Source organism: Malassezia japonica, chromosome 1 (genome assembly GCF_029542785.1).
Source record: "Malassezia japonica chromosome 1, complete sequence".
Classification (NCBI taxonomy): Eukaryota; Fungi; Basidiomycota; class Malasseziomycetes; order Malasseziales; family Malasseziaceae; genus Malassezia; species Malassezia japonica.
This window is the reverse complement of record NC_083370.1, coordinates 1,129,761-1,152,976: the sequence shown is the minus strand read 5'-3', so window position 1 is coordinate 1,152,976 and position 23,216 is coordinate 1,129,761. Positions and strand designations below refer to the sequence as shown.

Below are 23,216 nucleotides of genomic sequence, written 5' to 3'. Positions count from 1 at the left end.
GTGCGATAGGAGCTAGGAGCGCCGTGTCAAGATGAACGGCCCTTCATAGCCGTGCAGGGCGTGGGGCGTGTATGCGTCGCGCCAGCGGCCGACCATGGTGCTACCAGCCAGCGAATAGCCGCGGTACATCCACTTGCCTTGGCGCCCTGGCCCGTACTCTTTCAGGAGGACCACGAGGCCGTCCCACGCGCGCACGCGGCCACGCACAAAGAACTTGCCCCAGGCCGAGTGTCCGGTGCCGTAGAGCAGCAGCTCGCGCTGGTCGCCGTCGGCCGGAGCCTCGTCGTCGCACCAGAACGGCAGCTTGCGCCACTCTTGCAGCATGGTCGCGGCGTCGGTCGGCGGCATGACCTCCCCATGGCTCGCGGTAATGTAGGGCTGCTGGCTGCCGCTGCGCGTCGGCGCAGGAAGGGAGTGCGCCTCGGCACTTTTGTGCGCCTGCGCAATGTGCTGCGAAAACGTGTCGTTGGCCATGATCTCTTCGTGGTAGCGCGCGACGCCATCGGACGACATGCACACGACGGCTTCCGAGAGGCGCAGGACTTGGGTCTGCTCGCCAAACGTGCCGTCGTACAACGCGGACGTGCTCCCATCGAGCATCTCGCGGTAAGCGTCCATGTCAAAGAACGAAAAGCGACCCTCCCACACGCCGCTCAGGCGCCCAATATGGTCCTCGAGGCGCAGGCCCGGTGCGGAGCGTGCGTCGTAGCACAGCTGCAGGCGCCGAAAGTCGTGGTCGTAGTCGCGCGACGACTGCAAGCGCATCGGCACCGACCCAATGCGCTTGTCCAGTCGCGCGGTGAGGTGCGCCGTCGGCATTGCATGCGCGGTGCACTGAAACATGAGAGATGTTGCGGCCTGGCTCACGGGCGGCACGGCGAGCGTCAGCGTCGTGCCGCAGTGGCGTACCGATGCGTAGGGCATGCTGCCTCCCCCTCCTCCGTGCGCACTCGAGAGCGGAAGGGTGCGCGCCGTCCACGGCCCAAAGAACATGTCGTATTCGTGTGCGGCAAACACAAACGGCTTGAGCAGGAGAAAAAGTGAGTCTTGCTCGTCGCTGCTGTCGTCGTCCGTCGGCGACAGCTGCTGACCCCTTGACAGCATATGCCGCAGGTGCATTGCGAGCGCCGTGACTTGCGCCTGCGTCGGATAGGTGCGGTGGACGTGGTGCGCGCACATGGTCTGTACAGCGTGGATATCGGTATACGCGCTAATTTTCGCCCAGTACAGCTGGCGCACGTTGTGCTCGTCATGCTCGAGCGCCATCACGTACGCCTTCCAGAGGTCCTGGCACAGGCAGTCCTGTGCGCAGGCGTGCGCGGCGTCGAGAGCGCCTTGCGTCGGGTCCGCCTCGTACAGCTCGACGTAGCGGCGCAGGCGTTTGAGCACAGCAAAGCGGTACTGTAGCTCTTCTGTCAGCTGCGTCGGCGACGGCATGCCGAGCCGCCGCACGATCGCTGCGCGGTCAAACACGCCCGCAAAGAGGCGTGCGTACAGCGCCGTGTTGATCCCCGGCGCGAGGTGGTTATACAACGTGCGGCTCGCGCACAAGAGCAGAAGGAGATCGCTAGGTGGCCCCTGTGGCGTGAGCGCGACATAGTACGCAATGTGCGTAAGCACTTCGTGCGGGAGCTGCTCGAGCGTCGCCACCATCATCCCCGCGCCATCGCCGAGGCAAAAGCTGACTAAGCTATTTCCTACCGAGGCGGCGTCGCGCCCGGCGCGAGGGCGCCGCGAGGTGCGGCGTCCGGGCCGTGGATATCAAAAGGGGGGCCAGCGTAGGGCATCGTGGACACGCCGAAGCGTGCACCATCCCCTCCCGTCGGTCCATAAGACGGGGGCAGGATGGGGGGTATGCCGTCCACAGGGTTCATTAGCACTGGTGGCCTTTCTGGGCCCTCGGTTTTTCCCACCCGCAGGTGCGTCGGCGACATGCGCGCCGTGTCTGGGAGAGCCAGGCCGACCTGCTCGGCGAGGCGGCGGTACGCCGGCGCGCCCACGAGGTCGTGGCGCAGGAGGATCGCGGCAACCGCGTCGACGCACTCGGTGTACGCGTCGGGCGACAGCACTGGGCTCTGCAGCGCCTTGGCGACGAGCTGCGAGCCGTGTACGAGATCCAGGAGGATCTCCTCGAGGACGTTCGCCTGGGGCAGATCAAAGATGGAGCGCAGCAGGAGCGTCGCGGCGCCCGGCTCGGCGCTCTGGCAGACGATGCGCAGAATGGTGACCGACGCGAGTTTGTGCGTGCAGAGCTGTGCAAGGTGCGGCACAAAGCGCGGCGCCAGCTGGCTCATCGCGCCCTCGAGGCCCGACGTCTCGAGGAGCCAGGTGAGGAGCAGCGCGCCGTTGGCGCTCGTCGCGAGCGGCACGCAGTTGAGTATGACGGCCATCGCGACGCGCTTCAGCTGCACGCGCGGCACCGAGGCGTGTTCGAGCACGGTGCGCATGCTGCGTGCGCCAAAGCGCCCCTGCGCAATCTCCCAGCAGCGGTCGACCATTGCATCCAGGATAAAGGTCGCGCGGGGAAAGCCAAACGGCAGCACGCACTGCACGACATAGTTGCCAAACTGGTCGAGGAGCAGCGCAGGTACGTAGGGCTGCAAATGGCGAGTGATGAGCAGCTGCTGCGCGTCTGTCTTGGCACAGTCGATGATCTTTTGGGCGGCCCATGTGCCGTTTTTGTGCGTGCCAATCGTCGCGAGGTGCGGCGCGATGCGCTCGAGCATGCGGGTCTTGACCTCCTCCGAGCACTGTTCGAAAAAGCGCTGCACGACCGTGTTACCGATGTAGTTGCTCGACAGCTCGACAATCACATCAAGGTGCTCGGTCGCGACCGTGTCGGCCTGCGTCTGGCTCATCTGGCCGCTCTCCATGTTCTTGCGCAGCTCGCGGAAGCGTGCATTGTCAAAGCGGCGGCTGGGACGCCCCCCGTCGTTCACAGGCGGGATGCTTGCGTGGTACGTGCGCGTCTCGGACGTCTCCAGCGATCCGACCTGGGGGTCGGAGCCGGTGCGGAAGTGCAGCGTGTCGCCAACCGCACGCTGCTGCTCGGGCGCAAGCGCCACGACGTGCTCGGCAGGCAGCGGGATCCCGCCCTTGTCGCTGCTCGGCACAATGCTCGCCGTGCCGCCGTGCCGCGCGCGGGGCGGCGGCGTGCCGTCGGCGGCACTGTGCCGCGACCAGTCGCCTTCGGCGCGCGATAAGAGCGGCGGCTGGCGCTGGTCGCTCAGCAGCTCCGCGAGATAGGGGCCGATAAACGCGACACCGGCATCGTGCGCCGCACGCGCATGCTGCGCGTCGCGGAACTGGATCACTGCGCCATGGTGCTCGGGGAAGAGGAGGATATCGTCAATCACGCCGTACGGCTCAAATAGACGCAGCAGCACACGCGTCGACGCCTGACCGCTCAGCTGCGAGAGGTACAGATTGCGCTCCGCATCGGCCGCGCGCGGCGCGGCGCCGCTCGCGATCGTCATGCTGCGCGTGCGCGGACCACCCGCAACGCGCGAGAGGGGTTGTGCGAGGTGGCCAAACGAGTCGTCTTCGCGGTGGCCATGTGCGGTGCGCTGCAGTTCGAGCTCAGTGCGCTGGCGGCCGTCCGGCCCGCTGAGCGCGGCGATGGTGTCGGCACGCAGGCGCCCGTGGCCTGGCGCACGCGCCGGCGAGGCGGCAGCCGCCGGCGACGGCACGCGGCCGATCGCGACGCCCGGCGACGGCACGCGACCGATCGCGACGCCCGGCGACGGCACGCGGCGCACGTCGCCCACGTCGACCGACGGCCGATCGAGTGTGCCCATGCTTGTTGCGCGCGGGCGGTTCTGGTCTTCCGAAAAGACGTCCTGTGCGCCTAGAGGCAGCTGCGAGAGGCGGTGGCGCAGCGTGTTCGCCGTCGCTGTCGGCGGGCGTGCGAGGAGCGGCGCACGCACCGGCCCGCCCGGCGCGACCGACGTGCGAGTCGGCCCCAGGATTGCCGCGTCAGTCGCGGCGCGCTCGCGCGTCGGTGCAAGTGCCCCCGGCTCATCCACGGCCGGGGCGTCGCTCAGGCCGAGGTAGTCGAGGGTCTTGACGAGTCCGCTGGTGTCTGCGTCGCTGAGCGAGCTTTGCAGGAGCGTAGGATCCGTCTGCGCGCGGTCCTCCGGGAGGCGCGCAAATGGTTCAAAGGCTGGCGGCAGGGGTGCTTGCATCATGTCCGGCACGGACGCAAACATGGGCGGGGCAAACGGGTCGTTTTGTGCGAGGGGCGACGTGCGGGGAAAGTACCAGCGCCCCGCGCTCACCACCTCGTCGTGGGGCGTGCGCAGCCCCGAGGTTGCGGGCCCAAAGCGCGACGGGAGGGTGCCCGCGCGCGCGCGACCTCGGTTCGGTGTTGGGTCGGGAGACGGGTGGGGAACGTGTGGCGGCGTGGCGTTCGGCCCCAAGGACGACATACTTGCCGCCGGCGTATGCTTCGCGCGTGGGTACGACGACTGCACCGCGGTGCGATGGAGGTGGCTCTGCTCCCCGCTGGCAGAGCGGGCGGGGTGCGTATTGAGCGGCCGCGATGCCGCAGACGTACCCACGCTGCCCTGCCCGGACGCGGAGCGCCACAGGCCCGGACGGCGCCAGGGTTCGGCTGGGCTGTCGCTCGGCTGCCCAGGCTCGTTCGCAGTCATGAAGCTCCGCAAGCTGTGCGTGTCTTTGAGGGACCGTGCTTCTTCAACGTCACTGCCCCACGCACCGCCGTTCGGCCGTGCTGCGGGCGATGTTTCGGCCGAATGCCACGTGCTTATCGGGCGGGCCGATCGGCGGGACGCCGCGGCGCCGTTTTGCTTCTGCCGCGCCACCGACGACCGCGCCGCTGCTACGATCTTCGTACTGCCGTGGCGCGCTCTGAACGTCTTGCCACGGCATCCGCTTGGCATAAAATTATCCGGCGCGCAGTGCGCCGTTTGACATGATGGGCGATACGCCGCTCGTCGCGCCGGCGGCCGCACTCGAGGAAGAAACGCCGCGCCGTGCGCCCCGCTCACGAAAACTCCCCAGCCGCCTGCGCTCGCCGTCGCCGTCGCCTGTGACGCCGATGGCAAAGGCGCCGCGGTGCCGGACAGAGACACCAAAAGAAACAAAAGACTCGCCCGCGTTCGCACAGCGCGCGAGCGCGCCTGCTGTGCCGGCGCACACAGTCAAGACGTCGCCGGCGCCGAGTCCTTCGCCCGACCCCGAGGAAACGGGGCCAGGGAAGCGCCACCGGCGGCCGAGCACCATGTACAAGCCCCCCGAGGCACTTACTGCGGAACAGGCCAAGGCAGCGTCGGCTTCGCCGCCGATGCCCACGCCACGCACCAAGAATAGCGCACGGAGCGCCAAGAGCCCTGCGCCGCAAGTGCGGCCAGCGCCGAAGCGCACTACGCCCGAGCCGCTCGAGCGGCCGGAGCACGCGCCGGCGACCTTTACGCGCCACGGCGAGCGGATCGTGCCGCCGCCACGGCGAGAGGCGCCGCGGCCCGCCGACATGTCGGGCATCATGAGCCCGAAACCGGTACGTACCGCAACAGGCGTCTGGCGCCCGCTGCCTGTGACGGTGGACGAGGAGGAGGACGACGACGACGATGATGACGACGAAGGCGACGTCGTCCAGCGCTCGGCGGACCTCGCGCACCAGGCGTGGTCGATTGCCGTCTTTGGGCAGCCCAAGCCGGGTGCGGCCGTCAAGAGCGTAGTCTTTGCCAGCGACCACACCTGGCCGTCGAACGCCGCGCCGTCGAACGAGTCGGACGGCGAGGAAGACGACTTCCACCGGACGATGCTCCACGACCCCGAGCTCGATCTCCTGACACACGTCCCGTCGCCATCGCAAGATGGGAGCGATGCGTCGGACGGCATCATGACCGACGGCAACGTTACGACGCCCGCGTCGTGCACCAAGGAAGGCTCGCCGTTGACCAGCGAGCCGTTCGGTACGCGCTCGCCGTCGGTGAAGCAGTCGTCGCCCGACCACGCCGAGGTGCCGAGCAATGCCGTGTTCCAGCACGCGCTCCCGGTGCCGATGCGCACCACCGAGTCGGCGCACGCAGGAGCGCTCACCCTCTCGTTGCCGTACGACGCGCTCGCGGCGCCAACGCCGTTGGATACAGAGTCGCGCGATCCGGCGCTTGATGCCGACGGCGAGACGCCGCTGACGCCGATCCACACCATCACTGCACAAGAGATGGCGGAGCGGTCCGTGCCAAAAGACAAGAGTGCGTCGCCCGTGACGCTCGCGGCGCTCATTCCGCCGTCACTCCCTTCGGACGCCGCGCCGCCGGTGGCGCGCGAGTCGCTGCACGACGCCGCGCCGCTCTTTGACGCATCCTCGAGTGCGACTGCGCCCGAGCCGAGTGCGCCCGAGCCGGCGCACTGGCTCGACCCCACGCCGTCGCAAATGGCGACGCACGCCTCGCTGCACCTCACGATGCAGGAGGCGCAAGGCGACAGCGACGTCGACACCTACTTCAGCTCGCCGGAGGAGATGATGGCGCTCACCGACCTCGACCTTGCGTGGGACTCGGCGCACCTCCGCGACGAAGACAAACGCGCGCCGCACGCGAAACGCGCGCGGCGCGCCGACGCCAAGTGCGCTCCGGCACGCCCCGAGACACGCCGGATGCCGCGCCTGCGCAATCGCGCTTCGTAGCGCATGTACTGTAGCAACGGGCTAGGAAAGGCTCGTAATGTACTCATGAATGACTAGGGACACATGGGGTGCGCAGAGGGCATTGTCTCTGCGCGGATGAGGGGACGCCGGGCAAAAGCCCGCATCAACGTCGGCGGCGCCGTGCCGCCGATCGGCTCGTCGGCCGGCGGCGCGGGCCGCCGGAAGGTCGCGGCTGCGCAGGGCGAGAAGGAGGCGTCGGCCTCGAACGACGAGTCGCCTGCGCTGCTAAAGCTCGTCTCGCGCGGGTCTTGGGGCGGTGCGAGTTGCGATGGCGCCGGGGGCGGTGCGCCGCGCTCTGCGCCCGTGTTCAGGCGAGAAGAGAGCATGGCGAGAGCGGAAAAGTGCTCGTCGCCGTATGCAAAGCTGCGGTTCCGTACAAACTGCTTGCGGTAGCCGGTGAGCTCCTCGGAGCGCCGGCGGTTGTAGCGGGGATCGTCCATGGGGACGTACGCCTGCGGCTCGCACAGGTCGGGGCAGCTCTTGAAGAAGTCGGCGTAGCCGCCTTGGAGGACGTACACGTCGGGGAAGTGGCACTTGGGGTAGTCGCTCGCCAGCGAGCGGTCCGCAGCACGGAGCGCGAGCGCCATCGACGGCGCGCGCTTCCAGCTGAACTCGCAGTGGAATATGAGCACAAACTTGCGCGCGTCGCCGTGTTCGTCGGGCATGCCGCTCTGCGTCCGCACCGGCATGTTCCGTGTCTGGTGGAAGCCTTGGCCGGGCGTAAGGAAGTGCTGCTGGACCTGCTCGACCGTGTTCAGGTTGATCGCGCCGGCAATGTGCCCGCCCTCGTGCTCGTACGCAAAGCGGCAGTCGACAATCTGGAAGCCGTGGATCCGCTCGTCGTACTTCCCTTGGAGCAGCTCGCGGATGGTGTGGGGGGTAATGCGCATCAGGCCGTCGCTCTTCACGGGGAAGCACGGCAGGATTTTGCGGTCAATCTCAAACGTGCCAAAGCCGGGGAGGCCGGGCGACACACTGATGCACGGCGCCGGCGCCTCGTTCTCTTTGTCGACGGGGGGCGGCAGCATCGCCGTCGTCTGCGTACGCCGCGCCGTCATGCCCACCAGGCGGTTCTTGCGCAGCGACGCACGCACGGGCGAGCCGCGGTGCGCGTGGGGGGGTTCGGGCATCATGAGCGACTCGTCCGAGTCGTCCAGCGGGGACTCGACCGTCTGCACCAGCTGGATATTGTGCACGGTCGACACGCGGACGCACGCGCCATCGCGGGAGACCGGTAGCCCGTTGCCGCCTTGGCGCTCGCTCGAAAAGAGGCCTTGGGGCAGCGCCGAGCTACGCAGACACGGCGAACTCGACGGCGAGCTCGACGGCGAGAAGGACGGGGGTTGCAGCAGGCCACCACTACACATCCCGTCGGCCATCCCGACCTGGGGGGACTCGGGGTGGAAAAAGTAGTCGCCCATGCCCCGCGGCGACGCGGCCGCTTTGCCCGACCACGCAAGGCACGGGCGCTTGCCCGATTCGGGGCCGGAAAACGACCAGGAGTCGTCGGCGGGCTCGGTGCGCACCACCGGCACCGGCGACGGGTCCATCTGCGGCGGGCCGGCGGCGGGCATCGGCGACGGCGCGTTGGTCTGTTGGGGCTGCCACCATAGAGTTGCCTGGGTTAGCATAGAAACGTACACTTTGCGAGCGTGCATGCGTGCGCACAATCGCGGGCTGCGAAAAGATCCCGCTATCTTCGGCATGGCGATCGGATGCAATCCGGTCGCTCAGCGCGTCGTCGTCGCGCTCAAAGCTGGCGTCCTGCAGCTGCCGCAGCGATGACAAGCGCTTCTTCATCGGCGGCTCGCGCTGCGGACTGCCTTGCTGCAGTTCGGCGACGGACGGGAGCAGCGGCATGGAGCGCCGCATGGTGCGGTCCGCACGGCGGGGCATGATCGGACGCACACACGGCCGCGGCGCGGGCATCGGCGGCGGAAAGGCCGCGGGCGACGAGATCTCCATCGCGTGCGGCGAGCTTTTTTGGCCGTATACGAGGTCAGCGCGCGAGCGCACCCCCCACGGCGCCTGCATTGGCTCGGAGGTGGCAGGCGACGGCGCAGAGAATGGGTCTTCGTGCAAGACGTCGAGCGTGGTCGTCACCGCACGCGGCCGGGACGGGCAGTGGCCGGGCGAGTCCAGCGAGGAGATGGACATTGATGAGCCGAACGAGTGGTCGAGCTCGTGCGGCAGGCATCCGTCACGAGCGACAGGCGACGATAGGAGATGCGGCTCCTCCATGCTCCAAGCAGCTGGCGCGAGCTGCGGTGAGGAGAGGATCGCAGCCATGATCACTCCAACTTATCCTAGGAGCGCAACTAAGACAAGGAGCACAAAGTAACACCGCCCACAATCGACACAAAGGCGCAAAGAACAATCGCCCGTCGGTCACCACCGGATCCAGTTCTGTCAAACACGGCTGCGCTGCGGACCAACAGCGCGCTTGTTGGAAATTCTACACGCGCCTCTGTTGGTTCGCCACGGTTACGCGGCTGCAGGCGCGGCCACGCGCGCGGCCACGCGCGCAGGCGGACCCGCTTGCTACGTCATATGCAGGGCCACGTGCTCCTCTCGTGCCACGCGCAGGCCGAAAAAAATTTGGCTCCACCACGCGCTCTCGCAGCAAGGACATGGGGAGCACGCTGGCGCTCTTTTGGGGCCTCGCAGGCGTAGACAAAGAGGCGCGTATCGACGCGTCCGATGCGCTCGTTCAGGCCCTTTTGGCACATCACGATGACAGTGCCGAGGCGCCTCTCCCGGAAGAATATGCGGTCGCTGACCCTTGCGCTGTGAGCGACCAAGAGGCTAGCGCGGCCGAGCAGCGCATCGACCAGTACAACTCGTCGGAAGTGGGCTATGCTTTGCGCCGCCTCGTGCGGGGTCTCGCGAGTCCGCGCGAGAATGCACGCTCGGGATTCGCGGTGGCGCTCGCCGAGCTTCTCTCACACCTGCAGTCGGTCAGCGCACAGGATATCCTCGTCTTGCTGCTCAAGCACACCGCTGTGCACGGCAGCATGAACGGACAAGAGGTGCGCGACGTGCAGTTTGCACGCCTCTTTGGCATCTACGCCCTGGTGCGCTCGGGGCTCGTGTACGGCGCAGGCTCGACGCTCGGCACGTTTGAACGCTGCTTCAACGTGCTCCTCGCGATCGCCGCGTACAAGTCGTGGCTCTCAGAGTCGTGCGGGTTTGCGCTGGTGCAGCTCCTCGAGCCGCTGGGCGTCAACAACGTGCAGCGCCCAGAGTGGGCGCAAGAGGCGCTAGAGTGGGCGGCGCAGCGCGTCTGCGCGACGCAGCACCTCTCGCCCGAGCTCCTGGCGCTGCTGATCACGCTCCAGCGCGTCGACCCGAGCCTCGGGCTCGACGCGCGCGTGCCGTCGCCGCTCAAGAGCGCAAATCTCTTGGCGCCGAACAACCTGCCGGCCGTCGCACGCACGCTGCGCGAGGCCACGCCGCTCTCGCTCGACGCGGACGGCGCGCCGCCCACGGGCGGGACGTGGCACACGACCCTCCCATTCGTGTGGGACCTCTTGCTCGACGCATACTTTGCCGGCACCGCGCCGTCGGGCGCCGCGCCGTTTGCCGACTTTTTCCGCATCGCCGTCGACGAGTCGCTCTTTGCGAACCAGGCGTCGCCGGAGCGCAAGTCGTGGGGGTTCCAGGTCCTGCACCGCACGCTGCAGCGCGCGCCCGCCGACCTGCTTCCGTTCCTCTTCACGCCGAACCTGATGCGGACGTGGATCAACCAGCTCACGGAAAAGAACCGCCTGCTGCACTCGATGGCGCAAAAGACGGTCGCATTTGTGAGCGACGCAGTGAAGCGCAACCCTACCGCGGGCCTTGCGCTCGTGACGCAGCTCCTGGGCGAGCACGGCCGCCAAAACTTTGACAAGGTCACGCATACCAAGACGATCGAGTCGATTCTGTCGTCGCTCGACGAGTCGGGCATCCAGCGCTACCTCGCTTATCTGCGCAGCATCGCCTATGCGCCGACCAACCAGGACGACGCAAAGCATACCACGACGCAGCGCCAGTGGGTGTGCGACCAAATGCTCGCACTCGTGCGCAGCTCGCTCGTGCCCAAGTCCACCGCATGGATCAAGGACGTGCTCGTGTTCCTCGCGGGCTTTGGCTTCTTTGCGGTGGCCAAGGCGCCGAGCGCCCCGTGGAGCCCGGTGCTGGAGCTACCCCAGGTGCCGTTCTCGGAAGAGATGCAGGCGCTGTGCCGCCTGCGTCTCCAGGCATGCCTCACCGAGCTCAAGAACGCCGAGGTGAACGGCCACCCGTGGATCCTCGAAGTGCACGACATCCTCAGCAAGATGGCCAAGGACAAGGCGTTCCGCGGCATTGCGCTGCCTGTTGCCCAGGAGCGTGTGGACGCTGCCTCGACGACGCTCCGTGCGCTCGCCAAGGCCGCCGCGAAAGAGTCCAAGCCCGAGCAGCTCGCCAAGATCCGCGCGGTCGAGACGCTGCTTGCGGCCGTCATGCTCGTCTCGTACGAAGACACGGACGAGTCGCCGGACCTCGTCGACTCGCTTGTCGACGTCTCCAAGCTCCTGTTCCTGGAGAAGAAGAAGGGCAAGACGGGCTCGGTGAGCCCCATGGAGATGCTCATGGACGTGCTAATCGGCCTCTTGGAGTTCTCGTCGTCGTTCCTGCGTGCCGTGGCGAGCCAGGCGTTTGTCGCGTTCAGCGGCTCGCTCAATGCCGAGAGCTTGGACCATCTGATTGATCAGTTGGGCCTGAATGCTCCCGATGCGGACGAGGACGAAGACATGGATGAGGACGACGAAGAGGACGAGGAGGCCGTGGACGAGGACGACGATGACGATGACGTGGACGATGACGACGATGATGACGAGGACGACGACGAAGAGGACGATGCCGACGCCGATGCTGAAGTCGACCCCATCCTCCGCTCCAAGATTGAAGAGGCCTTCCGCGACAATGGCATGGCCGAAGATGACGACGAGGAAGAAGAGCTCTTTGACGACGACCAAATGGCGCAGCTCGACGACAAGCTTGCCGAGATCTTTGTGCAGCACTCGAGCTCGAAGCGCAAGGAGCGCGAGGCGATCCAGCGGGACACGGCGCTCTTCCACAACAAAATCCTCGACCTGCTCGAGATCTACGCAAAGGAGCAGAGCGCGAGTGTGCTGCTCGTGCGCCTTGCTGCGCCGCTCTTTGCGCTCGCCAAAGGCGCCGGCGACGTGAGTCAGCAAGTCGCGACGCGCGCGAGCCAAGTGCTGCGCAACCGCATCTGCAAGTCAAAAGACCAGCCTCGTGGCGAGTTGGACGAGGAGCTGGTCCACGATGAACTGCGTGCTATGCATGCCTACGTGCGTGCGTCGCAGGACGCCTCGCTTTCCGAGCTCGCTGGTCTTGTGAGCCAGTTCTATACCAAGGTGCTCCTGCGCAACAGTGCCTCTGGCGTGCGTATTCCCCTGGCGCTCTACAAGGAGACGCTGAGCGACTTTTTGCAGCGCAAGGCGTCGCCTGTCCGCCCCGCGTTCCTTCTGGACGCGATACGGCGCTTCCCCGAGCTCGGGTGGGCGCTGCGCGAGGCGCTGCTCGACGGCAGCCGCGAGAACAAAGCGGCGCGTGCCTTCCGGCAGATGCAGGCGCTGTCTATGCTGCAGGTCGTTCTGCAGCAGCAGCAGCAGAAGGACACCCGCCAGGCGAGCGCCGAGGAGGTGCTTGCGTTCCTCGCCGAGGTGCGCAGCATGGCCCTCGACATTGTGCGTGCGGCCGCGACGAGTGACGCTCTCAACGCCCAGCGCCTCAAGGAGGTGCTCCGCTTTGCGCTGCAGGCGGTACGTGTGACGGTGCGTGTTGCGGATGCTACGGACGACTCTGCGGCGCACGTCGCCCAGTGCTGGCCGCTGGACGAGCTGCGTGGTGCGCTCGAGGCGCTGCAAAGCGCCGAGCGCTTCCAGAGCTCAACGTCGCTGCACGGCATGCTGAAGGAAATGACCGCGGTCGTTTCCCGCGCCACGCAGACCGACGCCAGTGCCCCCAAGCCCAAGAAGCGCGCCGCGCCCACAGAAAAGGCCGAGGCCCCACCTGCGGCGCCGGCCAAGAAGACGGCCAAGAAGGCCAAGGCGAAGCGCCTGTAGGACATAGTCACGTGAACTCATCGCCACCGACTTCCTAACGTTCACGACCGAGACGATGAGCGCGAACCTGACGGAAGCCGACCAGAAAGAGATGAACGCGTTCCTGGACGCCGAGCAGTCCAAGGCTCGTGTGCAGTCCACCGTGCACGCGTTCACCGAGCGCTGCTGGGACCAGTGCGTGACCTCGTCGATCGGCACGCGCTTTGGTCGTGGTGAGGAGGCGTGCCTGAGCAACTGCGTGGAGCGGTACGTATCCCTAGACTGACGCAGTTTCCTGGACACGTCGCTGTTTATCGTATGTCACTGCGAAAAAAAACTAACTCCAGGTCAAAAAGCTCGAGAGCCAGCGTGACCTCGCCGCGTAAACCTGCCTTGCGGAATACCCATACGTTATGCGTAGAACAGAATAGATTCGAAGCCAGTGTGCTTCGCGCCGCTGCTCTCGCTGCTGCTGGACCACCGCTGGCCCCGCACGGGCTCTCCGGCCGACGGCCCCCGCCTGTGCGTGGCAAATTGAAAAATAAATTCAAAAGCGTGACTGAGCAGCCCAGCGCAGTGTGCAGGGCGGCAATCAGGCACTGTCATCAACAAACGAGCCGGACCGGATCCTAGAGTCCCCTGTGAGGCGTTGGCGGCTGTTAGATTGGAGCATTTGATTCATTTTCATTGCATCTTTCAGTGCCATTATGGCCTCTTCTCACTCTAGTGGCTCCAATGTCGTGGGCGGGCACTACCGCGTCGGCAAGAAAATCGGCGAGGGGTCGTTCGGTGTGATTTTCGAGGGTACCGACCTCTTGACCCACCAGCGCATTGCGATCAAGTTTGAGCCCCGCAAGAGCGATGCGCCGCAGCTGCGTGATGAGTATAGGACGTACAAAGTGCTCAGCGGGAGCGCTGGCGTGCCCCAGGTGTACTACTTTGGCCAGGAGGGCCTGCACAACATCTTGGTGATCGACCTGCTGGGTCCTTCGCTCGAAGATCTGTTTGACCTGTGCGGCCGCCGATTCAGTGTCAAGACCGTGGTGATGGCCGCGAAGCAGATGGTACGTGACCTGCCTAACCCAGATTACCCGCGTGCAAGCGATTCATGAGCGCAACCTGATCTACCGCGACATCAAGCCCGACAACTTTTTGATCGGACGCAGCAGCAACAAGTCCGCCAAGACCGTGTTTGTGGTCGACTTTGGTATGGCGAAGCAGTACCGGGACCCCAAGACGAAGCAGCACATTCCCTACCGCGAGCGCAAGAGCCTCAGCGGCACGGCACGGTACATGAGTATCAATACACATCTGGGCCGTGAGCAGTCTCGTCGTGACGACCTCGAGGCGCTCGGACACGTCTTTTTGTATTTCCTGCGTGGCTCGCTGCCGTGGCAGGGCCTCAAGGCGGCTACGAACAAGCAAAAGTACGAAAAGATCGGCGAGAAGAAGCAGAGCACGCCCATCAAGGAGCTCTGCGACGGCTACCCCGAGGAGTTCGGCATCTACCTGAACTATGTCCGCAAGCTCGGCTTCGAAGAGACGCCCGACTACGACTTCCTGCGCGAGCTCTTCACCAAGGTGCTCAAGAACCGCGGCGAGGTCGAGGACGGCGTCTACGACTGGATGCTCCTCAACAATGGCCGTGGTTGGGAGAACGAGGCGAGGAGCGAGCCCGCACAAGAACGCCCCACCGAGGCCGTACAGAACGGCACGGCGGCGCAGGGCGGTGCAGGCGCACAATTGACGCAGGCCGCCAATACACGACTCAAGCCGCAAGCAGACCTCGGGACCGGCGTCAGCACGACCGAGATCCGCACGGAGCAGGGCTACCCCGGCCTCGCCGAAAACACCACGCAGCAGCGCCAGACGGTACGCTCGCCCCATGCCGGCGCCGCACAGGAGACGAGCGCACGCCACGACGATGCGCCCGCCACCCGGCCCCCACCCCAGGCGCGACGTGACACGAAGCGCACAGAGGCCCGCGAGAGTGCGCAGGCGCCCAACGCCTACTACCAGCGCCCGGCGTACGCTGCGCAGCACGCGCCAGAGCGCCGCTCGTTCGGCCAGCGCTTTTTGGACTTTTTGTTGTGTCGCTGCGAGTAGGGGTATCTCCTATGCGATCCTCTGTATCACTGCGAAAACTCTCGAGACATGTAGGCTGGCGGGCACACGCCCTATACGATCCTTGTAGTTGCGAAGAACCTGAACTGCACAAATGACGTGATGGGGAAAATGCGCCCTTTTCTCCACCATGGTCGGCGAGCGGCCCGTGCGGGTGGCCGTGGTCGGTGCAGGGAGCGCGGGCCTGGCAATGGCGCAGCAGCTGCTAGAGGTCGGCAGAGAGACAGGCGTACGGCCCGTCGTGTTTGAGCGCGAAAACGTCCTCGGAGGGCTGTGGCAGTACTGTGCCGACCCGGGGCCGTGCACGGTGCATGTGCCGAGCGACACGCGGCATGCTACCGCCGGCTTTGCCGACTGGGCCGCGCACCCGCTGCGGCCGTCGAGCGCCATGTACGACGGGCTGCGCACGAATATCCCGTCGGATATTATGGCATACCGCGACGCACCCTTTCCTGCGCAAAGGTCGCTGTTTCCGGCGCGCAAGGACGTGCTGTCGTACTTGGAAACCTTTGCCAAGGACCACGGCTTGGAAAAGTACGTGCGCTTCCGCTCCGAGGTCGTGCACGTCGCACGAGCCAACGGAGCATGGCGGGTGACGAGCCGCGGCGCGTCGGGCGAGCGCTGCGAAGAGTACGACGGCGTGGTGTGCGCCCAGGGGCGCTGCACCGTGCCGTACGTCCCTGTTATCCCGGGCCTCGCGCACTTCAAGGGGCGCCAGGTGCACAGCGCATGGTACCGCACGCCGACTGTCTTTCGGGGCGAAAGGGTGCTGATCGTCGGGAACAACTCGTCGGGCGGCGACATTGCCCGCGAGCTGTGCGGCGGCACAGTACGCACCTTTCCGGGCTATGAGGCTTGGCAGCGCGCGTGCGAAGACGCGCCGCCGGTCCAGGTCTACCAGTCCTACCATAATCCAGACGAGCCGCCGCCGGTGGACTTGGATCCCCGCGATCCGGCGTCGCCCGCGTGGTGCCGGCGCATCCACGTCGTCGGGCCGATCGCGCGCGTGGACGCCGACGGGTCCGTGGTGCTTGCGGACAAGACCACCTTGCACGTCGACACGATCGTGTGGGCGACGGGCTTTTTATACCAGATCCCTTTTTCGACGCACGGCGCGCCGTTCGACGCCGCGCCGCTCCTCCCGCCGGTCGGCACGCCGGGCGTGCACTGTGCACCCGCGCTGCGCGCCGCGTCGATCCTCGACAACCTGGACGACTGGCTCCTCTTTTACAAGCACGCGCCAGGCCTGTGCTTCCTCGGGCTCCCGAATCGCATCGTGCCCTTTCCTCTGACACAGATGCAGAGCAGAGTCGTGGCGCACGTCTTGCTGAACAAGATCCCGCCGCTGCCGCGCGTGCGTGCGGACCTGCCGCTCACAGACGCCGCGCGGTGGGTGCCCCAGGACAATAGCCAGGCGCCCGGCCCTGAAGTGTGGCGCAACTTTACGTTTGGCGCCGCGTCGGAAATCGCGTACAACGATGCACTCCTCGCACTCCTTCCTGCGCCGGAAAGCCGGCAACGGCCCCCCGGCGAAGAAGCGTACCTTGAGCAGGGCGACGGCCGAGGCGGCGGACCGCATCCGCCCGAGCACTGGTACCAGTTTGGCCAGTGGCGCCGCGACCGCCGCACGAGCGGCAAGGCGCTGCGCCACGAGGAGCTCAAGTACTAGCCTCCCATAGATGCACGGTCCCGCACGACGCCGCAGATACAAATTGGCGCGCATTCGCATCCGGGCTACGCTCGGTCCACAGGATCGTCACCGGCGCGTCCGGCGCACGGCGGTACCGCACGCTCTGCGAATAGTCGGGCTTGGCCTGCCACGCCGAGCGCCCCGAGAGCATGTCCCAGGCATGCACTCTCCCCCCCTCGTCGCCTGCGAGCACCAGTGCCTCGTTCAGCGTGAGCGTCGAGTGGCATCGGAATTGCGTCTGTGCGTGCCCACGGAAGGTCTGTAGCAGCGAGCCGTCGACCATGTCGAGCAGGCGGTGCGTCGAGTCGAGCGTCGAAACGAGCAGCGCGCCCCCGTCCTTGGTCGGCGTGAGCGACGTGATCGGCTCGTCGACTACGTCGGAACGCAGCTCGCCTTTGCGTATGTCGTACGTCCGCAGCACGCCGTCGACCGACGCCGTGTGCAGCGTCGTGGGCGTCGACATGGCGAGGCACAGAATCGCATCGGTCGCCTCATCGGCCTCCATGATGGGGCGCCACGCATTGCCCGCACGCAGATCGTATGCGCGGCACACCGTGTCGCTGCCGGCCGCCCACAAGACGCTCCCCTCGTCGTTGGCACCCGCGAAGCGCACGTCATTGATGCGGCCGGTGTGTGCATTGAAGCGGCGCAGGACCTGGCCGGACGACACGTCCCACACAAGTGCCGCACGGTCCGGGCCGCCGCTCGCAAACCGCGTATTGTCCGGCGCAATGTCGAGGCACAGCACCTCGTACGAGTGCGCGCTATACCTCTGAATGCACGCCGAGCGCCCTTTCGCATCGAGCTCGTCCGGCGCGTCTGCGCGCGTGTTCCACAGGTGGATCTGCTGGTCCGCACCTCCTGTCAAGAGGTAGCGGCCTCCCGCATTGTAGCGCGCGACGTGCACGGCACCTGCGTGCGCCTGGAACGTGCGCTGGACGCGGTACGCCTCCGCCATGGTCGGCCGTATTTTCCTCCTCCACACGACTCATGAGCTTTCCGGCGCTGCCGGCCCTGGCGTCGGAGTGGCTCGACGAATTCTATTTTCTTGGGACAGGCACCAGCTCGCAAGTCCCGTCGGTGCACTGCATCCTTGATGGGTCGCAGGCCAAGAATACGTGTGCGACGTGCGCGGACGCGCTGCGGCCCGGCAGCGTGAACCGCCGGCGGTGTACGTCGGCGGTGGCCGTCGGCGCCCCCCCCGGGCGCCCCGAGGAGCGGAGTACGATTCTGATCGACTGCGGCAAGTCGTTCTACGAGTCGATCGTTGATGTCTTTCCGAAGCACGGCCTGCGCCGCGTCGATGCGGTGCTCCTCACGCACGCCCATGCCGATGCGATCCTCGGCCTGGACGACCTGCGCGGCTGGACGATGGGAGGGTGCATCCAGGACTATGTCGACGTGTACCTCACGGCAGAGTGCATGGCTACGGTGAAGAGTACCTTTCCCTACCTCGTCGACGCCTCGTTCATTACCGGCGGCGGCGACGTAGGCGCACTGCGCTGGCACCTCATTGACGCGCAGAAGCCGTTCGAGGCAGGTCCGCATCGCGTGCCGATCCTCCCCCTCCCTGTCGAGCACGGGTTCGTCGGCCCCGAGCGCCGCCCATTTGAGTGCCTCGGCTTCCGCATCGACTCGATGAGCTACGTGAGCGACTGCCACGCGATTCCCGCGCTGACCATGGCCAAGATGGCCGGTAGCGAGGTCGTGGTGATGGATGCGCTAAAAATGACGCGCCATGCGAGCCACTTTTCGATTCCCCAGGCGATTCAATGCATCCTCGAGCTCGCCTCTAAGCTCCCTGCACCGCCTTTAGCACTCTTTGTGGATCTCACACACGGCGTCGAGCACCACACGACCGAGGCCAAGGTCCAAGAGGTGGTGCACGCGCTGCGCTGTTTCCGCTCCACGCTCCCTCCTGCGCTCGAGGAACACTGGTGGACGCCGGTTTGGAACGCGGACGAAAACGAGGCTCAGAACGCTTTCGTCCTCCATCCTACCTCGGGCGGCACCGACGACCCGTGTGCCGAGGTGCCCGCGATGCACCTCGCGATCGACGGCCTGCGCCTCGTCTTTACCAAAGCGTAGCTGTAATTGACATGTGACTTGCGCAGGGGCCAGTTGGGGTGTCAGCCCCAACCCCAGCCTTCGCTCCAGAATTATGGAATTATGGCTCGTGGCGCTGGCGACGGCATGCGCGGTGGCCGCCGTGCATGGGGTTGCCGAGCGCCTGCGCCGTATCTATGAACGAAAGTCTATACTTCCGTCGTCGGAAGAACGCATCGTGATTCTCGGTGCGTCGTCCGTCAATGGAATTGGCGCGGCGATCGCGCAGCAATGTTTGGAGCGCGGCGCGTACAATATCATGCTCGTGGGGCGGCGCAGCGACGCGCTACGCGAAGTGAAGCTTGCACTCATTTCAGGCCTGGAGTCCGAGGCGGCCAAGACGCGCGCGCAAAACATTGAGCTCTTTGTTGCGGACTGCACCGACGAAGAAGACGTGCTGCGCCTCGCATCCGCCATCGTCCAAGACTTTGGGGGCATTGACACTCTCTACATTGTATTCGGTGCTATCTGCACGCAACCACTCCTTTGCATGGCGGGCCTCGACCCCCTAAGCGACCCAGCCGCGAAGGAGCCGACGCTCGAAGGGCTCCGCGCCACGTCTGACGCGATGCAGCAGTCGAATGCCGCCAACATCACCAGCACCGCCCTAATTCTCACGGCCCTAATTCCCGCCCTACAGACGAACTCGAAAGCACCATACGTCGCGGTGATTGGCTCGCTTGCCTCTCTCGTCCCTGCACCGACGCGGGGCTTGTACTGTGCGACAAAAGCGGCACAACAGATGCTTGTGCTCAGCACAGCCGCCGAGTGCGCGTCGCAGGCGCACGTCGCGGGCCGTGCGCATGTCAAGTTTGTGGTGATGGCCCCATCGTCCGTCGCGACGTCCTTCTCTACGCGCCTTGCGATCGGCGTCCCTGCCGACCGGAAACAAGCGTCGCAGTCGAAGGGGAAGCTGCTCAGCGCGCACGACGTCGGTGAGACGGTCGTCCGCTGTGTCGAGCGCGGCGTAACCGGCGTGGTTCCGATGCCCTACCGCTTCTTTTTCGTTTGGCTTCTATTCCCCCTTCTTCCTGGCCTGGTCGAGCGCGGTGCGCATCGGCGCTATGGGTACTAGATAGTTATTTGTTGATATGCGTCTTGGATAGCTCGTCCGCCAAAGCGTCCGCGGCCGCGTCGGGCTTCTCGCCGGTTTCCGCGTTCTCCGCCTCTTCGTCCTCTTCCTCCAGCTCGTCTTCCTCCTCCTCCTCGCCGTCGGGGTCCATCTCGTCGAGCTCGTCGAGCGCATCGTCGTTGCCCCACTTGGCCAGCGACGCGGTAATCTTGGAAATGCACTCGTCCTCCTCGTCGGCAAAGTTGCCGTTGATCTCGAGCTGCGTCAGGTTCTCGAGGTGCAGCTCGATCGCGTTGCCGAGTTTGTGCAGTGCGTCGCGGTTCAGGTCGCAGTACTGCACCTGGAGTACCTCGAGCTGCTTGCCGTGGCCCTGGTGCAGCGCGTCAAAGAGCAGCAGGCCACCCTTGGACTTGAGCAGGCAGTCGGACAGGTTCAGCACACGCAGCTTGGGCCAGCTCGGCAGCGCCGCTGCCACCGCACGCGAGCCGCGCAGCGTCGCCGTGTTGTCCTGCAGATCGAGCACCTCGAGGTCCGCACACTTGGACAGGCCCTGGCACAGCGCCTCGACGCCTTCCATGCGGATGCCGTTCTGGTACAGGCGCACCTCGCGCAGGCCACCGTGCGCGGCAAACGCGCGCGCCCACGCGCCCGCACTGCCGTTCTCGAGGCGGTTGCGGCCGCAGATCACGGAACGCAGCTCGCTCTTTTTGCCCTGCTTCTCGAGCTCCTGGGCCGCAGCGTAGAGCGCGTCGGCGACAATCGTGCCACCAGTCACGCCGAGACCATTGTTGCTCAGCTTCAGCGTCTTGAAACTGTGGTTGTGCGTCAGGAAGTTGACCATCGGCTCCGCGGAACGGCCGCCAAATGCATTGTCCGACAGGTTGATCTCTTCGAGCGAGGTATGGTCGACGAGCGCGTCGCACAGCGCACGCAGCGCATCGGGAATCTCGGTGATCAGGCGGCCGGTAAAGATATCGGCAAAGTCGGCGACTTTCAGCGAGGTCTTGGTGCGGAGCGTCTCGGCGAGTGCAACACACGCACCAACACCAAACGTGTTTCCGCCAAAGTGCACCTCGGTCAGCGGCTCAATCTTGTTGAGCTCGGCCAGGTAGGGCGCAATGTCCTCCTTCGTGTTCAGCTTCAGGTTCTTGCCGACCAGGTCATACACGCCCGCGGCGCTCGCCGTTGCGTCCGTCATGAGGGAAACCAACAAAGCCACGTGGCCAAATATACAAACGCTACGAATCCTGCCAGGCGCCAAGGGGATCCGCGGTGGTCCCCGGGGGCGCCTGCGGCGGTGGCGAGGGCGGCGGCGGCGTCTCGGCTTGCTTTGGGCGCGGGGGGGTGTATGCCCAGGGGTTCGCTGGATTTGCAGGGACGACCCGCGCCGGCGGCGGCGGCGGCGGCGGCGGCGAGGCGGGCGCGACGGCCTCCACTGGAATCGACTCGCGCTGCTCGAGGCCGGCGGAGCGCATGGCGCCTTGGACGCGTCCCCATCCGTCGCTAAAGAGCGAGCGCATGCGCGTCGTTGCAGCCTGCAGCTGCTCGTCGAACGCGTCCGGCTCGTGACTCGGCACATCCGCCTTGGCCTCGCGCCCTGCGTGTGCGAGGCGTTCCTGGAGCCGTTTCTTTTCCTCGGTCTCGGAGTCGAGGCGCGAATTGAGCTCCGCGTACGGCCGGCAGAACAGATCGCTGGAGAAGCGCAGGTGGCTCGTGGCCGGAAACAGGACGCCCATATCGCCGCCCGGCGCGTCGCGGTCGTCGAGCTTGGGGTTGTACTGGGGATTGGCCCAGCGTGTCACTACCTCGTCCTGGAAGAGGAGGTCCCACACGCTGCGAGTGCAGTCCACCGGTGCGAGGCCGTTGGCACGCGGCATGCGCCGTTCCCGCTCGGTGTTGTACAAAAACGTACCGGTGTCGCCCGCATAGACATGGCGCAGGAGCGCGGCGAGGAACGCGCCGTTGAACGCAAAGCGTTCCGGAAACTGCGCTTGGAGCTGCGCGACGCAGTCGAGGAACTGGTGAAAGATGGGCGCGCGCTGTTGAGCCGCGCTTCCCTGGAACTGCGCTGTGATGTGCTTGGTAAAGCCCCAAAACGAGCTGTTCCCTCCGGTCTCGACCAGGGTATCATCGATTGGCACCACCTGCCCGTCCGCGTCAAAGAGGGGTTCGTTTTGCGGCACGGTCATGTCAAATTTGTTTGCGCCGAGCCCCACGAGCCCGCTGCGGTCCTGGAAGCGGTGCCCAAAGCTGAGCCAGTCCTTTTCGATGAGCACGGCAAAGCCGTGCAGGGTGCGGTAGTAAGGATCCAGGCACAGCGCCGCGAGCGACGTGAGCTGCGCGGTGCGGTCCCAGCCGTCGGAGCAGTGCACAAGCACGTGCGAGGCATTGATGTGTACGTTGCGCACGATCAGCAGCGTCCCGTCGAGGATCGCGCCCAGGTGCTTGAGCCAGTTGGAGCGGCGCAGCGCCAGTTGGTCGACCGGCTGCGGCTCGTGGCCTTCGAGGGCCGAGCGCGCATCCGCGCGGAGCACCAAGACGGCGCGGTTCAGCGAGTCGCGCATCACATGGATATTGTCCACGCCGAGGTATACCTTTTTGCAGTTGCGGTAGTTTTCCATGTTTTCTGTGCCCGCGCCCTTTGCGATGTTGGCCATGGCATTGGTCGTGGGCCGTGCATCGATAATGAGGTTCGTCGGCGTCGCGCCGTATACCGGCTCCGGTGCGTTTCCGTCGGCCGCGCGGTGTGTCGCAAAGATGGCCTCGATCAGCTTCTCGTCCTGGACAGAGCGGTTCTGCTTGAGGCCGACCATTGGCTGCGAGCACCGCGTGATGGACCCGTGGCCCGACCAGTGCAGGTAGGTCAGCGCCGGAATGCGCGCCTTGCTCCTGTACTTGGCCGCGTACGTCAGCGTCGAGTCGCTAATGTGCGCCGGCACGACGAGCAGGGCAGGATACGTGGGAATCATCTCGTAGCCCGTGTTGATCGTCGAGAAGCGCCACGCCTTGCTCACCGAGCCGACGCCCTGCCGCTTGAACTCGGCCGCAGGATTGTAGAGGCGCCACCCCTCGCTCGGCACCGCCGGCGGCTCGAAAAACGCGTACATCCGCTCGACGGAATCTGGATGAGTCACGACACGTACCGATGCTCGCGGCCTCTTTGAGCTTCTCCATGACACGCAGCAGCACGCTTTCCTCGCTGAATCCCAGCAGAAACTGCTCGTGCGTGCAGAGGTACAGCACGAGCAGGTAGCGCACGCCCCGCGCGCCTTGTGCGGGGGCCGACGCTTCGCGCTGGGCGTGCGCGATCAATGGGATATCGAGCGTGTCGGTGCGGCCATCATGCACCAGGCAAAGGTGGTATGGAGTAATCTGTACGGTACAATATGCATACGTGCCGCCACGCAGCAGCCACACATCCCGGACCTCGTCCAGGACCGGGGGCGCGACCATGGC

At 65.8% G+C, this 23,216-nt stretch overlaps 12 protein-coding genes across 12 annotated transcripts; 7 read left to right on the top strand and 5 right to left on the bottom strand.

Annotated features, from left to right (window-relative positions):
- Positions 1–12: 12 nt before the first annotated feature.
- Positions 13–4,427, bottom strand: MJAP1_000646 (uncharacterized protein; the record flags this gene model as incomplete). The annotated part of the gene is made up of 2 exons (XM_060264613.1): positions 13–1,681; positions 1,702–4,427. 2 exons carry the CDS (start codon positions 4,425–4,427, stop codon positions 13–15), a joined length of 4,395 nt encoding a protein of 1,464 aa, XP_060120596.1.
- Positions 4,428–4,936: 509 nt separating this feature from the next.
- MJAP1_000645 (uncharacterized protein) lies at positions 4,937–6,652 on the top strand (the record flags this gene model as incomplete). The annotated part of the gene is made up of 1 exon (XM_060264612.1): positions 4,937–6,652. The coding sequence occupies one exon, from the start codon at positions 4,937–4,939 to the stop codon at positions 6,650–6,652; it is 1,716 nt and encodes a 571-aa protein (XP_060120595.1).
- A 53-nt stretch (positions 6,653–6,705) lies between these two features.
- Positions 6,706–8,830, bottom strand: MIH1 (protein-tyrosine-phosphatase; the record flags this gene model as incomplete). The annotated part of the gene is made up of 2 exons (XM_060264611.1): positions 6,706–8,292; positions 8,315–8,830. The coding sequence occupies 2 exons, from the start codon at positions 8,828–8,830 to the stop codon at positions 6,706–6,708; spliced, it is 2,103 nt and encodes a 700-aa protein (XP_060120594.1).
- Positions 8,831–9,303: 473 nt separating this feature from the next.
- On the top strand, positions 9,304–12,789 carry POL5 (DNA-directed DNA polymerase; the record flags this gene model as incomplete). The annotated part of the gene is made up of 1 exon (XM_060264610.1): positions 9,304–12,789. The coding sequence occupies one exon, from the start codon at positions 9,304–9,306 to the stop codon at positions 12,787–12,789; it is 3,486 nt and encodes a 1,161-aa protein (XP_060120593.1).
- Positions 12,790–12,844: 55 nt separating this feature from the next.
- Positions 12,845–13,154, top strand: TIM8 (Mitochondrial import inner membrane translocase subunit tim8; the record flags this gene model as incomplete). Its single annotated transcript, XM_060264609.1, has 3 exons — positions 12,845–13,035; positions 13,060–13,084; positions 13,116–13,154. The coding sequence occupies 3 exons, from the start codon at positions 12,845–12,847 to the stop codon at positions 13,152–13,154; spliced, it is 255 nt and encodes an 84-aa protein (XP_060120592.1).
- Positions 13,155–13,475: 321 nt separating this feature from the next.
- Positions 13,476–14,874, top strand: CK1b (non-specific serine/threonine protein kinase; the record flags this gene model as incomplete). The annotated part of the gene is made up of 2 exons (XM_060264608.1): positions 13,476–13,832; positions 13,855–14,874. The coding sequence occupies 2 exons, from the start codon at positions 13,476–13,478 to the stop codon at positions 14,872–14,874; spliced, it is 1,377 nt and encodes a 458-aa protein (XP_060120591.1).
- Positions 14,875–15,022: 148 nt separating this feature from the next.
- Positions 15,023–16,561, top strand: FMO1 (monooxygenase; the record flags this gene model as incomplete). Its single annotated transcript, XM_060264607.1, has 1 exon — positions 15,023–16,561. The coding sequence occupies one exon, from the start codon at positions 15,023–15,025 to the stop codon at positions 16,559–16,561; it is 1,539 nt and encodes a 512-aa protein (XP_060120590.1).
- Positions 16,562–16,626: 65 nt separating this feature from the next.
- On the bottom strand, positions 16,627–17,540 carry MJAP1_000639 (uncharacterized protein; the record flags this gene model as incomplete). The annotated part of the gene is made up of 2 exons (XM_060264606.1): positions 16,627–16,631; positions 16,670–17,540. The coding sequence occupies 2 exons, from the start codon at positions 17,538–17,540 to the stop codon at positions 16,627–16,629; spliced, it is 876 nt and encodes a 291-aa protein (XP_060120589.1).
- Positions 17,541–17,572: 32 nt separating this feature from the next.
- MJAP1_000638 (uncharacterized protein) lies at positions 17,573–18,670 on the top strand (the record flags this gene model as incomplete). Its single annotated transcript, XM_060264605.1, has 1 exon — positions 17,573–18,670. One exon carries the CDS (start codon positions 17,573–17,575, stop codon positions 18,668–18,670), a length of 1,098 nt encoding a protein of 365 aa, XP_060120588.1.
- A 73-nt stretch (positions 18,671–18,743) lies between these two features.
- MJAP1_000637 (11beta-hydroxysteroid dehydrogenase) lies at positions 18,744–19,763 on the top strand (the record flags this gene model as incomplete). The annotated part of the gene is made up of 1 exon (XM_060264604.1): positions 18,744–19,763. The coding sequence occupies one exon, from the start codon at positions 18,744–18,746 to the stop codon at positions 19,761–19,763; it is 1,020 nt and encodes a 339-aa protein (XP_060120587.1).
- Positions 19,764–19,767: 4 nt separating this feature from the next.
- On the bottom strand, positions 19,768–20,958 carry rna1 (Ran GAP Rna1; the record flags this gene model as incomplete). Its single annotated transcript, XM_060264603.1, has 1 exon — positions 19,768–20,958. One exon carries the CDS (start codon positions 20,956–20,958, stop codon positions 19,768–19,770), a length of 1,191 nt encoding a protein of 396 aa, XP_060120586.1.
- A 40-nt stretch (positions 20,959–20,998) lies between these two features.
- MJAP1_000635 (uncharacterized protein) lies at positions 20,999–23,213 on the bottom strand (the record flags this gene model as incomplete). The annotated part of the gene is made up of 2 exons (XM_060264602.1): positions 20,999–22,881; positions 22,904–23,213. The coding sequence occupies 2 exons, from the start codon at positions 23,211–23,213 to the stop codon at positions 20,999–21,001; spliced, it is 2,193 nt and encodes a 730-aa protein (XP_060120585.1).
- Positions 23,214–23,216: the final 3 nt, after the last annotated feature.